The sequence below is a fragment of the Trichosurus vulpecula genome, chromosome 5, assembly GCF_011100635.1.
Source record: "Trichosurus vulpecula isolate mTriVul1 chromosome 5, mTriVul1.pri, whole genome shotgun sequence".
NCBI classification, from domain to species: domain Eukaryota; kingdom Metazoa; phylum Chordata; class Mammalia; order Diprotodontia; family Phalangeridae; genus Trichosurus; species Trichosurus vulpecula.
The window spans coordinates 212,223,904-212,240,685 of record NC_050577.1 but is presented as its reverse complement, the minus strand read 5'-3'; the positions used below and the strand labels follow the sequence as shown (position 1 = coordinate 212,240,685).

At 37.7% G+C, this 16,782-nt stretch overlaps 1 protein-coding gene across 1 annotated transcript in view; it reads left to right on the top strand.

Moving 5' to 3' along the window:
* LRRK2 (leucine rich repeat kinase 2) overlaps window positions 1-16,782 on the top strand; it is a 232,096-nt gene that overhangs the window by 166,607 nt on the left and 48,707 nt on the right. Inside the window, exons 35-38 of the mRNA XM_036759572.1 lie at window positions 7,581-7,735; window positions 10,988-11,134; window positions 11,362-11,553; window positions 13,906-14,052. Of these exons, the coding sequence (XP_036615467.1) occupies window positions 7,581-7,735; window positions 10,988-11,134; window positions 11,362-11,553; window positions 13,906-14,052 (641 nt within the window). The remainder of the gene's footprint in view (window positions 1-7,580; window positions 7,736-10,987; window positions 11,135-11,361; window positions 11,554-13,905; window positions 14,053-16,782) is intronic.

Genomic DNA, 16,782 nt, shown 5'->3' with positions numbered 1-16,782 from the left:
TGCTTCCATCTTGGCTCAGCACTGCCCCCCCCCCAGTTTTTTTTTTCCAGTTGGTAATTTTACAAGAAGAAGGAAACTGAGGCAGGAGCATCTCCTAGGTCATCAGGATATATGAAAAACAGGAGTTGAGGCAGAATGTAGGGACAAGTCCCAGCTCTGTTCTCAGCTTTCTAGGACTCCAGGTCAAAGTTGCAGAAGAGGCAAAGAGAGAAAACAGGAAGCAGCCACCCACACTACCCAAGAGGGTTTGGTCAGATCTTGACCTTAGCATAAAGTCTCAGCTAAAAATATTTAACTGGGAGATAAAAGTAAACAGAAAAACTGAAATGTAATGGCAAAAATATTATGGATTAAGAAATTCAATCAATAAAACTAAGAAAATTAACTCCATAATAAATACAAGTAGGGCCTCAGGGAAAAAATAAAAAGATAGCTTTTTACTAAGGATTCTAAGAATGGATGTAAGAAATTTAGCAAGAAAATTTCAAAGAATGAAATTAGGTCTCTTGAGGAAAAAGAAAAGGAAAGAGAAAAAAATAGCTTAGATCAGAAGGTAGATAACAAGCTTGTGAAAAATCAGATGGAAGAAACAGAACTCAGAGTTTCAATAAGTCAATGGGAAATTTTAGAAAAAAGAAAGACTAAGGACGGTAGCTATTATCCAAAACAACTGAATTGAGAAAACAGGTTGAATTTAGATAATAAAGAATCAATGTACTCTTTGAGAACACTGACAAACAAAACACCTGGACACCAAATTTTGAGAAGTCATAAAAGTACCCACATCTAAGGTTCACTGGGCTCTGCCAGTTGATTATCGGCATTGAGATGGAGGTGGGAGGGAGATGTTTAAGGAAAGAGAAAGCTGGCCTAAGTAGGAAATGGAGCATATCAAAGTTTCCATGTTGAGCAGTAGTAGGATCATACTTAAAGTAGTCGTTGCACTTCCAGTATGGACAAGAAAAGACTTTTTCAAGGTGGGATGATCTGTTTTAAAAAAAAATAACTTTTCCCCCAATTACATGTAAAAACAATTTATAACTTCATTTTAAAGTTTTGAGTTCCAAATTCTATCCTTCCTTCCCCTCCCCCCTCCCCAAAATGATAAGCAGTCTGATATAGGTGAAACATGTGCAAAATACATAAAATATTTCCATATTAGTCATTGTGTGAAAGAAAACTTGAACTAAAAAAAGAAAAAAGTGAAAAATAGTATGCTAATCTATATTTAGACACCATCACTTCTTTCTCTGGAGGCAGACAGCATTTTTCATCATGAATCTTTTGGGATTGTCTTGGGTCATTGATCATATTGCTGAGAATAGCTAAGTCATGTATTGCTGGTACTGTGTTCAGTGTTGTCCTGGTTCTACTCACTTCACTCTGAATTAGTTCATGTAAGTCTTGCCAGGTCTTTCTAAAATCATCCTGCTCGTAATTTCTTATGGCACAATAACATTCTATCACAATCCTATACCACATGTTCTTCCATTCCCTAATTGATGGGCATCCCCCCACTTTCCAGTTTTTAGCCACCACAAAAAAAGCTGCTATAATTTTTTACAAGTAGGTCCCTTCCCCATTGTTGTTATTGTTGATGATGATCTAAGTCTTGAAGATGACCAGAGAAACTAAGAGATGAAGGTGAGGAACCAGAGCGTTTCAGTTATGGGAGATAGTAAATGAAAACTCCAGAGGGGAGGTGGAGTGTGTTGTTTGAAGAACTGCAAGTAAGCCAATGTAGCCAAATCTTAGAGTGTTGAAGGGAATAGGAAGGAACCAGGTTATGATAACATGATTTAAAAGCCAAACAGATCCATTCATGTTTAATTCTGTAGCTATTAGATAACAGTTGGAGCTCAATGAGTCATAGGTGACATGGTCAGACTAATGCTTGGGGAAAAGATCATCTTATGACAGCTGAGTAGCCGATGGAATAGAATGGGAAGAGCCAGTAGTGAGCCAGGTAAGAGGTAATGAAGGCCTGATCTCTAAGGTTGTTGCTGTATGAGTGGAGAGAAGAGTGTATCTATGAGAAATATTGTGAAGGTTAAAGTGACAGGTTTTGGCAGTGGATTAATTGTGTTCATTGAGTGAGAATGAAGACTAGAGGATGATGCTGAGGGTAGTAGCATGACTGGATAGCTGATAGTGTGCTTTTATAAGCAAGTTGGAAAGAAAAATGGGAAAAGAAATGATAGCTATACAAGAAAGTTATGAAAAGAAAATCTACAGCTTGGTAAAATAGATACAAAACTTTACTGGAGAAAATAGGTTCTTGAAAATTAGGATTGGCCAAATAGAAACTAATGACTCTATGAAACACCAGGAAATAACAAACTCAAAAGATTGTAAAAAATAGCAGAAAATATAAAATATTTCATAGAAAAAACCTGACCTGAAACAAAGACTGAAGAAGAATTTAATAATTATTGAGCTGGCTGAAAAACCATGCCAAAAAAAATTAAAGGAAAACTGTCCAGATATCTTAGACCCGGAGGGCAAAGTACAAATTGAGGGAATACATCTAAAAAAAAAGAAAGAAAGCTCCCAGGAATATGATAAAATCCAGAACTCCTAGGTCAAGGAGTAAATACTGGGGAGATAATACATATAACCCCTCAGAAGTTTATCATCACTAGGGATTCTAGAGAGAATCTAATAGGCAGAGGACCTAGGTATGATTCTATTATGTTTTAATGCTCTCAAAAGAAAAGAGGAATGCACTGTGAGAGGTGGGATATAGAGAAGAATGGAGAAACTTATTTCACATAAATTGATTGTGCAAGTAAGAATTCATACAATGGAGGAGGCAGTGGGAGAAAACAAGCAACACTTGAACCTCACTCTCATCTGAACTGATTCAAGGAGAAAAGAATACACATAGTTGGATACGTAAATTCTTCTTATCCAAAAGGGAAGAATTCCTACTTCCCTGGGGTTAAAGAGGTTAAGGGAGTAAGAGAAAGGAGGAAGGATACAAGAGGGAGAAATTAAGGGAGGCAGGGGTGAGAAGAAAAACAGACTCTTTAAGAGGGGACAGGATGGAAAAGAAGATAAAAAAAGTATTTAAAAATGCTTACTTACTGTGCCTGGCACGTAAGTCAGTACTTAATAAATATGTATTGATTGATTGGTTTAAAAAGAAAATAGGATTGAAGGAAATACACAGTTAGCAGTCATAACTGTGAGTGTGAATGGGACAAACACCCATAAAATGGAAGAGGATTGAAGAATGGATTAGAAAACAGAATCCAAAAATATTTTGTTTTCAGTCTTTTGACTTTATTTTATCATTATTATTTTTGTTGTTTCATTGAATCATGAGCTTCCATCGGGCAGAAGGCTAAACCAGGTTGAAGTAACTGACACATTTGTCAGTGAGATAGAGGAGCGTCTACCCCAAGCATTTGAATACTTCCCACAGTGGAATGGGTGGATGAGAACAATTTGTCCCAGTGGCCAGGAAAGTGGCTAAAGCAGGCACTGTGGAACACTTAGAGCTTGATCAGACATCAAAGATACCAAGTCTATTAGACTGCAACTGGCCAGGCCAGTTGTCCCAACTTTTGTCTTGCCACTGGATTTTGATGACTCTAGAAGAGAGAGTGAGGTTTTTTTTCAGGCTAGGGGAGACATGAGAAGTAGGAAATGAACCGGTAGAGGAGAGAGTAAAAGTAAGTGAAAGCATGGGGATGGCAGAGGGAGAAATCTGTTGGAGGAGAGTGGATAGAATGAGATCTTTTGGACAAGTAGAGGGGTTAGCCTTGAGAAGGTGTAAGGCCTCTTCATTATGTGAGACAAGGGTGAAGAAGGAGAGAGTGGCAGAAGGCACTTGAGTGATAGGAGCTGAGGAAGACGGAGTTTACAGCAAATGGCCTCAGCTTATTTGGTATAAAGGAGGGCTTTTATTTGAGGGGATGAAAATACTTCAAAGAAACATTAAGAAAATACACATAATAGAACAGAAAAGAAGTTCAGAAGAAGATAGCCAAACAGGGCAGTTTTGTTACTATTGTGTTAAATTTTATATATTTTATTTTATAACCTATATAATTCTGTATCTTAATACATAGCCCTCTCTTATTTATATATTGTAATATTCATGTTTGTTTCTTCTTTTTTTTTGAGGGGGGAAGGCAGGGCATTTGGGGTTAAGTGACTTGCCCAAGGTCACACAGCTAGTACATGTGTCAAGTGTCTGAGGTCGGGTTTGAACTCAGGTTTTCCTGACTCCAGGGCCAGTGCTCTACTCACTGCGCCATCTAGCTGCCCCTAGGCAGTTTCTTTCCTACATAGATAAAGGGAGTTTCTTCATTTGGGACTTACTAATAGAAGGATGTTTTATGGATGTACTTGAATACGTTAAAGAATTTTTTCAAACTAACAAGAATTAATTTTAAAAAACAGAACAGGAAAAATATGGCAAATATACAGGATAAAAACATATCTAAAATATATTAAAACTGCCCTAAATTAATAAAAGTTATTCAGTCTACAAAGGATAGTCAAAGAATATGAAATCTTTTTTCAAAAAATGAAACAAACTATTAATCACTTAAAAAAAAGTCAGCCTCACCATTAATCAAAGGAACACATATTAAAAACAATTCTGGAACACTGAACACTTGGCTCCCTCTGGGGTGCTCTTGCACTGGAATCTCCGGGCACTGGGAGGAGTGGGAGCATGCAGCCCGGGTGAAGCATCTCATCCACTGGCCTGGCCCTGCTGTGCCCCACTCCACTCCGCCCAGCCCCACCTCAGACCTGTTCAGCCTGGGCCCTGGGAGCACGAGTGGGCAGTGAGTGGACATAAAGGTCGTGATGCTGGGCAAGGAGTATGTGGGCAAGACGAGCCTCGTGGAAAGATATGTGCATGATTGCTTTTTGTTTGGGCCTTACTTGAATACCATTGGGGCAGCATTTGTGGCCAAGGTGATGTCTGTAGGAGGCAGGACATTGACACTAGGCATTTGGGACACAGCTGGCTCCAAGCTCTAGGAGACCATGAGTCTAGTCTATTATTGTGGTGCCAAGGCAGCCATTGTTTGCTATGGTCCTACTGACAGCAGCAGTTCTGAACAAGCCAAATTCTGGGTGAAGGAATTTCACAGTGGCTGCCTTCCAATTGATAAAAGAGAACAAAGGAATTGACTTGGGTTAGAAGGACAACACCTTCTTCTACAGTTGCTGCCATCACTATGAGCCACCCTGTCACCTGGAAGGGACCCTGCTGGACCCTTGCCTGCTCTCTGCTTGCTGAAGGGCAGTCTGAGTTACCCACAGTCCCAGAGGCGGAAAGGGATGGGCCTGTGCTAGCCCAGGATCAGAGGCATGAGCAGGCTGAAAGGCTAGAGGAGGCCAGTTCTGACTCTGGGCTCTCTGCTATTTGCTGGGCAGCACTTGTATTTCTGCACATAATTTAAGCAGCTTCTGCCTTGTAAATAAAGTCCCTTCCTTCCTAGACCCCATGCTCCTCAAAAAAAAAAAAGAAAAAAAAACAATTCTGAGGAGGGGCATTCGGGGCAAAGGGTGGAGTAGGTCAGAAGTTTCCAGGCTCTCCAGATTTCTTCAACAAACAGACAGAAATTCACCAGGAAATGAATATAGAGCAGGAATAAAGGGGTAAAGCAATTATCCTCCTGAGATAACTTAAGAGGACCTCAGAAAAGACAGGGCCTGCAGGGGCTGAAGTTTTGCCTGACTGAAGTATAGACACCACCAGGGCATTCCACTAAATCAACAAACAGATTGCAGTTTGGGGGAACTCATTTATTTGACATTTATCTTCTCAGTGGGAATAGGCCTAGATTTATAAATTACTTCATCTGTAATTTCATTTGTAAAGTGAATTCCTAGAAGAGAAAATACCTTCTAGTAATGCAATCAGCACATTCTCAACAACTTAATGTTTCAGAAAAAATTGACTAGAGCAGAGTTGTCAAACGCCCCCATAGCACTCCTGAGTTCAGTGTGACTAGAAACAGATTAAAACGTGATTAAGAAATATTTAACAAAATAAATAAAAATACATTTGAACACAGATGTTAATATGTGGTTTTCTAAGTCAATGTGCAGCCTGCTGGGAACTTTATTATATATAATGTAGTGGCTCCATTTCCATTTGAGTTTTACACCAGTGGCTTAGAGCAGAGAGTGACTTGGCTAGAGTCACCCAGCTAGTTTGTGTTAGTATCTGTACTTAACCCATATTTTCCTGATTCTGAAGCCAGTTTATTTCACTCTGCCAGTCTGTCTCTTCCATTTTCTCAATAATATAGAAAATGACATCCTGAGCTGAGAGTAGGAGACACAAGGTGGAATGGGGAATGGAGATGAGAAAAGCAGAAAAGATTTGATGTAACTTGGAGAACAGGAGAGAAAACAAATAGTGGGATTGTCCACATTGAAAACTAGTAGGTAAGAATAAAAAAGAGCCAAGAGATTTTTAGGGTTTTGAGGAGGACAGACTTAAAGAGGCTAATGATTATTCCCAGAGAGGATAGGAAGACAAGTGAATCTGAAGAGGTGACGAACTGGGAAAAAAAGAAGAGTTTAAAAGAAAGAAGGTCACTGAGGACAAGGGTATAGGAGATAAGATGAGTGTGGTCAGTAGACTTTCAAGACTATCTTTGTTTATTGCTCCATATTAAACAATAATCCCTTCTTTTTAATGATAACATTTTACATTTCTTTAATTTAAAAAAAAATTAGTTGATTGTTCTGTTGTCTCAATGTTGCCTAAGTGTATCTTAATAAGTTTTTCATGCAAAGACTAAGTCTGTTTAACTTGATCCATATTTCACCTAACACACCTTTACAAGCTTTTAGGCTGACCAGATACAGGTTTCTACATTGTTGGGAGTCACACGTACCCCAAAATGTTGGGGTGTACCAGAATTACAAGGAATAGATGCATAGGTCGCAGTGTCTTGAGTGAATTCGCTCAGACCATCTCCAAGTTAAATAAAAGGCATTTTGTTGGGGTGATGAGCCCAGCTGACTCCGTTCCCCATGGGACACCAGAACACCCAGTGGGCCCTGCTCCCCATGGGAGACAGAGCACTTAGCCAGGTTAGGTGTCAGGTCTGTATATAGTTTGATGAGATAGGATGAAGGGGAGGGAGGGACTGGAGAATGGGAGGAGGGGAAAATACAGAGAAAGCCTGGAATGTCAGGTGATCTGGAATATCTTTGTAAATGCATACAGATAAGATAAGCTAAGCAAACTGGAAAAGGGAGGGGAAGAGCTGTTCCGCAATGTCAGGTAGTTGGGGGGGTGCTTTGTGAAAGCATACTGATAAGTCCATGGTCAGGGGCTTCAATGCACGGTCTTCTTGAGTACTTCCTGGCTAGTCACATCTAGCATTTTATCTCATATCTCACATCCTGCATCCTGTTCACTCTGTCTGCCTCATCGTACATCATGTGTACAAATAAATTTATGGGAATGGTGGGAAATACTCTTATTTTAAAAAAAAAGTGTATTTAATTTACTGGTGATCCTCAATAGTAACAAGTTAGTGTGACTGAAGTTTTAATGAAAGTGCATAATGATGATTTTCTTTTTTCCATTTTAGTTTGTCAGATCAAAGACCTGTGATAGAACTTCCCCACTGTGAAAACTCTGAAGTTATTGTTAGGTTGTATGAAATGCCTTATTTTCCCATGGGATTTTGGTCCAGACTGATTAATCGATTACTTGAAATTTCTCCTTACATGCTTTCAGGCAGAGGTATGTATTTAATGCCAGTAAATTGCTGATGCTCTTTAGCTAAAGAAATAAAACTTGAAAGATTTTTAATATTTTGAAATAAAAAGTAGCAAGGCATATGAGCACTGTCTGTAATGATGAATAAAGTACCTCACTTATTCACACTTCATGTGCATGAACCTTAATAATTAGTTATGCAGCTGAGAACCATTAGTCTCTAAACAACCAAAATAAATATGTTGCCCAGGCATAGCACCAGCCTCTTAGGTGAACAGGGTGACCTGAAAATGCAGACCTTCCACTTTCCCTCTCTGGATTAGCTTACTCAGCCAACTTGTACTCACAGTAGATCTGGGTTTCCCAAAAAGAAGCACACCATACTGCTACTACTCAGATTCTGATATGAAAGCTCTAGTGGTAAGCCTGGTGTGAGAAGGGGTACACTCCTGTTATTTATTATGTAGCTCTTGAGGCCCCACCAGCGCACTTCCCATTTATGCAAAATTAGTTGACGCAACAGCATTTACTTTTATATCAGCGGACAAGAGCAAGAATTAAGAATAATAGAAGGAAAGCAGGAATAATCAAAATATACTTAACCACTCATAAATCTTAGTCACACTTCCCCATAAATGTACAGCGTCCTTGGAGAAAAGGGGTACACACTAAAAGCAACCTAGAAGGAAAATAAAGAGTAGGTGCCCATGTGCCCAGGATAACTCACTACTCTGAGTGGCAGGCCTTGTTGTTCTTGTTCTCTGAAGAACAGCCTCTATCATAAATCACTGGTGAAGGGAAAAAAAAAAAACACCAGTTTTCTGCTAACTATTTCCCTTCTGGTCCTCATAGCTCTCCTGCTCGGTGAAACTGCTTCTCTGCTACTCCTGGACTGCCAGTGCAGTAACAGACTCCTCTAGAACTCTTTTGGCAGGGTATTTCAGTAATAAACAGTTCTCTTAATCTAGAGAGCTAACAGGCTCCTCAGATCTGAGAATTTCTCCCACTCAAAAGCAAAGAGGTCAGTAGGGAGTAACACAGACACCCCTGAGAGGTTTCCCTTCTCTTAGACTGTATAATTGGCTCTAGAGAGCAATAAATTCAAACAGTTCCCCGCAGGGCAACAGAATTTAGCTCTCCTCTAAGGAGCTTACTAAAGTTTCAGAGCCAATCACTGGTCAGATTTCTTATCTGATTTAGCACTGCCAGCTTGCTGTTTTCTGTCTTCTGTAAGTAGCTTTTTTTATTGCCTTATGTTTTTTCTATCCCAACTCTTGTGTCCAACTTTCTCCTTTTCTCCTATTCTTCTCTTCTGCTTTGGTTTGTTTGTTTGTTTTAAGCAGCTAGTTGGCACAGTATATTGTATACTGGACCTGGAGCCAGGAAGACCTGAGTTCAAATCCAATCTCAGACACTTACAAACTGTGTAACCCTAGAGAAGTGACTATCTGCCTCAGATTCCTTATCTGTAAAGTGGAAGTAATAATAATAGAAGCAATCTCCCAGGGTTATTGTGAGGGTAAAATGAGATAATATTTGTAAAGCACTTTGCCAGCCTTAAAGCACTGTGTAAATGTTAGCTGCTGCTGCTTCTGTGACTACTACTATGATTATCATTATTCTTTTGCCTCAGATCAGTGCCTCCTTGTAAGCAGTAACGTGAAACTCAGTTTTTTCACCTTTTTGTCAGGTACTATTCCTTCAGTCTTTATATAATTTTCCCACACTCTCCAAGTAATTGTTTGGCTTATTGAATATACATAAGCCAATGAACAATGATACCCTACAGCTGTCCTTACTCTTTGCTTTGACTTTATACAGGTCCTCTCAGTACACGTATCTGATGAGAACTTCTCTATCTGGTTCTTAGAACAGTCTATATCTCTTATCACCATGTTACTTATGTTTTAAATTGATTTCTAAAAGTAAATTTTCCCTACACACAGATGTTCATTTTATTTCCCTTTCATCACCAAAATGTCCATATATGAAAGGGGCAGTGTCTCAGAGATATCATAAGGTAAAGAGAAGGGAATAATTGTTCCGGGCACCGTGCTAAGCACTTTACAAGTGTTATCTCATTTGGTCTTCACAACAACCATGAACAACAGGTGCTGATATTATCTCCATTTTATCCATATTTATTCGCTATTATCCATTATTGTCTCCACAGTTGAGGAAACTGAGGCAGAGGGTAAATGATTTAACCAGGGTCACAGAGCTATTAAGTGTCTGAGGCCTAATTTGAATTTAAGTCATTATGGGCCTAGCACTTTACTTATTAGGCCACCTAACTACTACATGGCATAAAATCCATGTGCTAAATAGGAATGCCTTCCTAGGTCTTCAAGCAGGGCCCAATCACTCTTCTCATCTACTTTCCCAAACCATGGAAGAAGTAGCCCATTGAAAGGATAGGGATAGCTAGAGGCAGGCATTGGGACAACAGCAAGAAATAATAGCTGACAGAATGATAGTGAGGAAGTTGACAGGAACAATCATAAGAACGGACTCAAAAAACATAGCAGTCTGAGGTTAATGTAACACAGCCAGCAATATTCCCCTTAATGGCAACACTGTATTGTAATTATAGCATAGCATAGTAATTAATATTCATAATAATCATGAAGTACCAAAAAATTCAGCATTCGCTAAGAAGCCATCAAAGCCTACAGTGTATTTTAGAAAGATCTAATCAAATACTGCTAAAATAAACATAATTTACTTCTCGCATGAAAACTCAGACTTATGTGTGGCAGGATTCAGATGAAATGCACCTCAACAAGAAACCCTTGTTATATTTCATTGTTGATGAATAATTAGAATTGCAAAAAACAAGAGGTTAGAACATTAAGATCTCAGCACTATCCTTGATAGGAAGAACAACTACAAATGCCTTTCATTGACTGCATTTCCTCCCAGGTAAATTGGACTAGAACTATACAACCCCAACAACACACAACAACAGTTTGTATAATGGTATAAGGTGGTGGTTGTTGTTCTTAATGGAAACTGACATATTGCCAAGTTGATCAATGGACATTTGAACTCAGTTCTGATTTTTAAAGGTGAAGGCTTTAGTGATAAGTATAGTTCTTAATTTTTAAAAGTATTTTTTGGAGTATCCTTTTGGAATTGATCTTTTTTAGTAGTCAATATTTTTCTTTTCAAACAAAAACTACTGAATTTTTTATGTCATTTGTTTTGGGAATTTTGTGTCAGTTTTGGTGGAATTTATTATTGAAGGTTATAAGATTTTTTTGCAAATCCTTTCAGAACGGGCCCTTCGCCCCAACAGAATGTATTGGAGACAAGGAATCTACCTGAATTGGTCCCCTGAAGCCTATTGTCTGGTAGAATCTTCAGTTTTGGACAATAGCTCAGAGAGTTTCTTGAAAATTACAGCACCTTCATGCAGAAAAGGTAAATCAACTGATTCTAAATATTGGCTCACATTGTTTGAGAAAGGTTCATATGTTTGTTTTTCATTTTATAATTAAAAGCTGTTTGTTATATAGCTGTATCTGAAATATCACAAATACTATATTGTGTCATACTATATTATATTAATTATATAAAAAACTATACATAATTATAACTACATAGCATTTGAATATGATTTTTAATAAACTCTTTCTTGGACTATATAGGCTGTATCATTTTGGGACAAGTTGTAGACCACATAGATTCTCTCATGGAAGAATGGTTTCCTGGTTTATTGGAAATAGACGTCTGTGGTGAAGGAGAAACATTGTTAAAGAAATGGGCTTTATATAGTTTTAATGATGGTGAAGCACAACAAAAAATATTACTTGATGACTTAATGAAGAAAACTGAAGAAGGTATGTGCTTTAATAATTTGCTAAGATACAGCACTAATTAAGATATACCCTTTAATGAAGATATGTGTTCATTTGAGAACTACATTATGCTACATAAGTGTGTGTGTGTGTGTGTGTGTGTGTGTGTGTGTGTGTGTGTAGTGGATAGAGAGCCGGCATATGAGTCAGGATGACCTAGGTTCAATTCCAGCTTCTAATTATGTGATCCTGGTATAATAGTAATTAAGGTGGGACTTTTTGCTATTCTTCTCTTAAGTGCCTTTAAGGATTCTGGCCTTTGTTTGAATGGGGCAGATAAAGTGGGATATTTTTGTTCTGGAGTATTTCTCAGCTCTGGGACAATTGGGAGTCATCGATTTGTATATGATGTGATACTGGGGATGGGGAACTTTCCCACACCCAGCCTGGGTAAAGTCAGAGCCCTCAGGGCTCTGAACAGGATATAATTGAGGAGAGCTTGGCATTTGACTTTTGGGGCACACTCATGGAAGGAGTGTTGAGACTCTGGGTAAGCTGCAACTGCCCCCCAGCTTTACAGCCCAGGTGTTGGTTCTTGGGTAACTATGAATTGTGATTTGAATCAAACAAGGTCTGTCTGTTGATGTTTGTAATTTCTTTTTCTATTTGCTCAGAAGTTCAGGGTGCTGGCTTCTTCCCCTGAACTAAGTGAATGATATTTGTAAGTTTGATTAAACTGAGATTGTTAACCCCTTATAGTTGCTTTCCTTAGAAAAGCAGATCAAAGAACCTGGGTTGGCAGCTTTCTGTGTGCTGGTTGTTAGTGGGTCTTACACCCCTACAGTAGCTGCTAGCAGATTGTTGTTATACCTGGGAAAGTCACAAACTCTCCATAGTACTCCGGGCAATTTCTCTAAGACTTGAAGTTGCAGAGAATATGCTAACTGATTTGCTATAGGAAGTTTCTTCATCTTGGGTTTCCCTCTACCAATGAAATTTCAAATCCAGTTCTTAGTCCTATTCCATGTATATGGAATATGTATTAATTAATATGTATATTTAAAGAGTCTTTGAAATGTATTTTATTCTAGCGTATTAATAAGCACAGGATAAAATAGATATTTTATTGTCCATTATGACTTCAGAATTTAAATGCTGTACAAAAATAAGTAAAGGATAAAGATAAACTTAATGAAAAAACTTTATGATGAAAAAGATAACATAGAGCTGAGAACATTCTAATTCATTGTCTTTCATTAGGTGGCTTAAGATAGTTAGCAGTATGTATTAACACCGCAGCTAAGCTGGGAAGTGGAAGAGAACATATGAGGGCATGTACAACTTTAGAGAATTCTGCCTAAAGCTCTTGTAACTAGTATACTTTAGCACTGAAGGCAGTGGGAATATTCCTTTTTTGTATGTTTGTTTTTGTTTTTTGCAGGGGGGAAGGCAAGGCAATTGGGATTAAGCGACTTGCCCAAGGTCACACAGCTAGTAAATGTGTCAGTTACCTGAGGCCGCATTTGAACTCAGGTACTCCTGACTCCACGGCCAGTGCTCTACTCACTGCGCCACCTAGCTGCCCCATGTGGGAATATTCTTTAGCACACCTACTAATGGATATGTGTGTTTGTTAGCCAATTTATGTGTTTTCTGTGAGGGCCAATATGTATTTGTAAGCAAAGACTAGATAGCCTGTACTCAACAGTCAGTTCTTTCTGTACATGTGTGTGCTTTCCTGATTGCTGTCTTCTATTGAATAGCATCAGGAGAGTTGTAATGTCTGTGTCCTCTGCAGTAGGATATGTGTTTCTGTTGCTTATACTATGCATATCTGCATCTAATAGTATGGATTGTGATGAAAATCATGTATAGAGCAAGCAAATCTTTTATCCCTGAGAATACTTTCTCTCTCTAAGGGTATGCCAGTGGTCATAAGACCCTGCTTTTCAGGAGTTATTGATTCCCAAAAATAGATGTGAACTTTTTAAAATTAGTATTAATGGTTAGTGTGAAATTTTTCAAAACTTCCAAAAGGAAAGAATATAGGAAATGATGAGAATAAAGAGTAAACTTTAATAGAACACATGGTTAGGGGGAAAAGAAAAAATTAGAGGTAAAAAAAAAGGAAAGAAACATTGTCATGGCAGAGTAAATAAATACAAATGTATATACATCCGTATTGATCTACATATATCTACATCTATGTCTAATTCTATATTATTATCTGTCTATAAATATGTGAACTATAACATTTGAACAAAATCAGATGTATCAGTACAAGAATTTAATGATGGGATTAATAAGTACCTAATCAATAAAAAATACATATTGAATGTATTCACTTTTTTACTGTCACATTTAACAAAAATGTCATATTTCCTTTCTTCACAGGAGATCTCTTAATTAATCCAGATCAACCAAGGCTTACCATCCCAATAAGCCATATTGCTCCTGATTTAATTTTGGCCGATTTGCCTAGAAATATCATGTTGAATAATGATGAGTTGGAATTTGAACAAGCACCAGAATTTCTTTTAGGTAAATATTTTATAGTTTAGTGGAGATATAGAGAAGTAAAATGAACATACTTTAAGTGTTTATTTCTTTAGTTTTTTCCCTCTGAATTTTAAAACCATTAACATTTCATAATTTTCTTTGTAGATTTATCATCATTATGTACATTCTGTTATTGTAATTTGTATTTGGCCTTTTACATTCGATAATGTTTATTTTTTCATTAAAAAAATTGGACTTGTATAGATTCATATATGTAGAGCTAGAAGGGACCTAAGAGACCATCTCATTTTACAGTTGAGGAAACTAAGGCCAAGAGGAATTAAAAACATCAGAGGTGAGATTTGAACTCGGGTCTGCTATTTAGAGCTAGTGCTTTTTACTCTGCAGTATTGCCTCCCAGTGATAATAGAGTTTTGTTGATATGGAGGTGGTATGAGATAGTCCATTGTAGAAACACAAAACTACTTGAAGAAAGCCATTCTGAGGTCTTCTTTATTTCAGGATGTGAAGAAGGTTTGACATTTTCCTTGTGTGGTAGAGACTTTGCAACCTTAGAAGAAATTGTGCAAATAGAGGCTATTTATGTGGAGTGGCCATTGACTTTAACAATCTTGAGTTTCCTGGAAGTGTTTACACAATAAATTTTCATATACTTGAAAAAAAAGCTTTTGCATTTGGAATATCAGATAAGTTAAATTAGTTGCGCAAAGCATCAAGTTCAGGAAATCTCAGGTATTCATAGAGTCATCTGAAAGATGTGATGTGAAGATCTGAATTAACATTAATGTATAGTCCATGAAAACTTGTTGCTTTTTAGAATGGTACTTTTAAACAACTGTTGACAAATTGAATCTTAGTTAATAGCTAGAATAGGCATGCCTGAGGATATTGCAGTTGTTTATCCAAGCCTCAGTATTTAATTCAGTTAATAGAATAGCCTAGACAGTATAGAGCTATGAATTTGCAGCTAGGTCTTAGGTACAATACAAATAAGTAAATTTTATAATTTGGCATCTGTAGTTTTCATGGTATAACGTTGCTTCATATTTTTGAGAGTCCATAAATAAATTGTCTAGGTTGCACAACTTCTTTCATACTTCTCTCTGCTCACCCTCCTGCCCCCATGCATATATGCACACAATGTCTCTACTTCCTATTTCTGTTTTCTGTTCCATCACTTTTAGGATCCCACTGTTTGCATTCTTCACATTCTTTAATTCTGTATATAGTCACATTTATTCATTCAACAAATATAATGTTATTTTAATTTTTATTGATGCCCATTTTTTTATCACATTAATTTCTAAATAAATGAATATATAACTATATACATGTATATGCACATGCATGTGCACTCATAGCGCGCACACACACATCCTTCTCCCCTTCCCAGGAAGCAACTAGGCAAATCCAACCAGTGTGTTAACTGTGTCTCTCATTATATGTAGTACTTTACCTCTACCCGTGCTCCATATCTGTAATGAAAGAATTGTGGTTTACTTTCAATAAATATATGTTGAATATACATAGAGAACACTGTAGTATACAAGGATGAATGATATGATACCGGCCCTCTAATGGATATACTCAACTGAAATACAAGGCATTTGTATTTATGTAGTTCTGAAGATTGACCTGAATAAGGAATTATAGGAATTCAGAGGAGGGAAAGATTACTTTGAGTTGGAAATGGACAGACACAACATTTGACCTGGGCATTGAGGGCCTACTAAGACTTTGACAGCACAGTTCGGAGAGGAAGTAATTTTTAGGCAGAAGGAAAGATCTAAACAAATATTTAGTTGTTGTTTAGTAATTTTTTACTCATGTCTGACTCTTTGTGACCCCATTGGCAAAAAACTGGAGTGGTTTGCATTTCCTTCTCCAGCTCATTTTACAGATGAGGAAACTGAGGCAAACAGGTTAAGTGACTTGCCCAGGGTCACACAGCTAGTGTCTGAAGCCACATTTGAACTCAGAAAGATGAGTCTTCCTAACTTAGGCCTGGCACTCTACTGTGCCACCTAGCTGCCCCTAAACAAATATAAAGACATATAAAAGAGCAAAATTTCCACTGTAAATGGCAAATAGTCTGATTTAGCCAGAACATTAGGTACCTTTAGGGGAATGGTGAGAGAGAAAATTGGAAAGAAATTTCTTTAGATTATACAGAATGTTAAAACACCTACTACAGAATTTGGGCTGTATTTGGCTTTAGGTAGCCACTGAAGGTGTTTGGATCCAGAGGAGTGACAAGATCAAAATGTTATTTTAAAATTATCTTGTTGTCTTGAAGTGGCACACAGAATAGATTATATTGGAGAGGATTTGGAAACAGAAACTATTGCAGTTGTCTTGGCATGAAATGAATGGTAAGAGCCTATATAAGTAAGGCAAGATTCATAACCTTGAGGATGACCTTGAACATGCCTGAGTAGTTGGGAATCTCAAAGTATAAGAAATTCTCTAGGTAGAAGGCAGAGGAAGTATAACATTTATTTAGACATGAGAGAATCCAATCCCAGGACCAGTAATTCCATTTCCGTATAGTAGCATTTATATTCCAAAACCAGTAAGCCCACCTCAATGTAGCAACAAGGAAATTATAACAAAGTATTATAGCAAGGAGCCAAGCTATCTTGTAACACTTCCCCTCCCTACTCCACCCCCCCAAAAAAACCGGGCCTTCCTATAAACAATCACTCCTCACTCTCTGCTCTGCATTTTCTTTCAATGCTGGCTCTCCCTCAT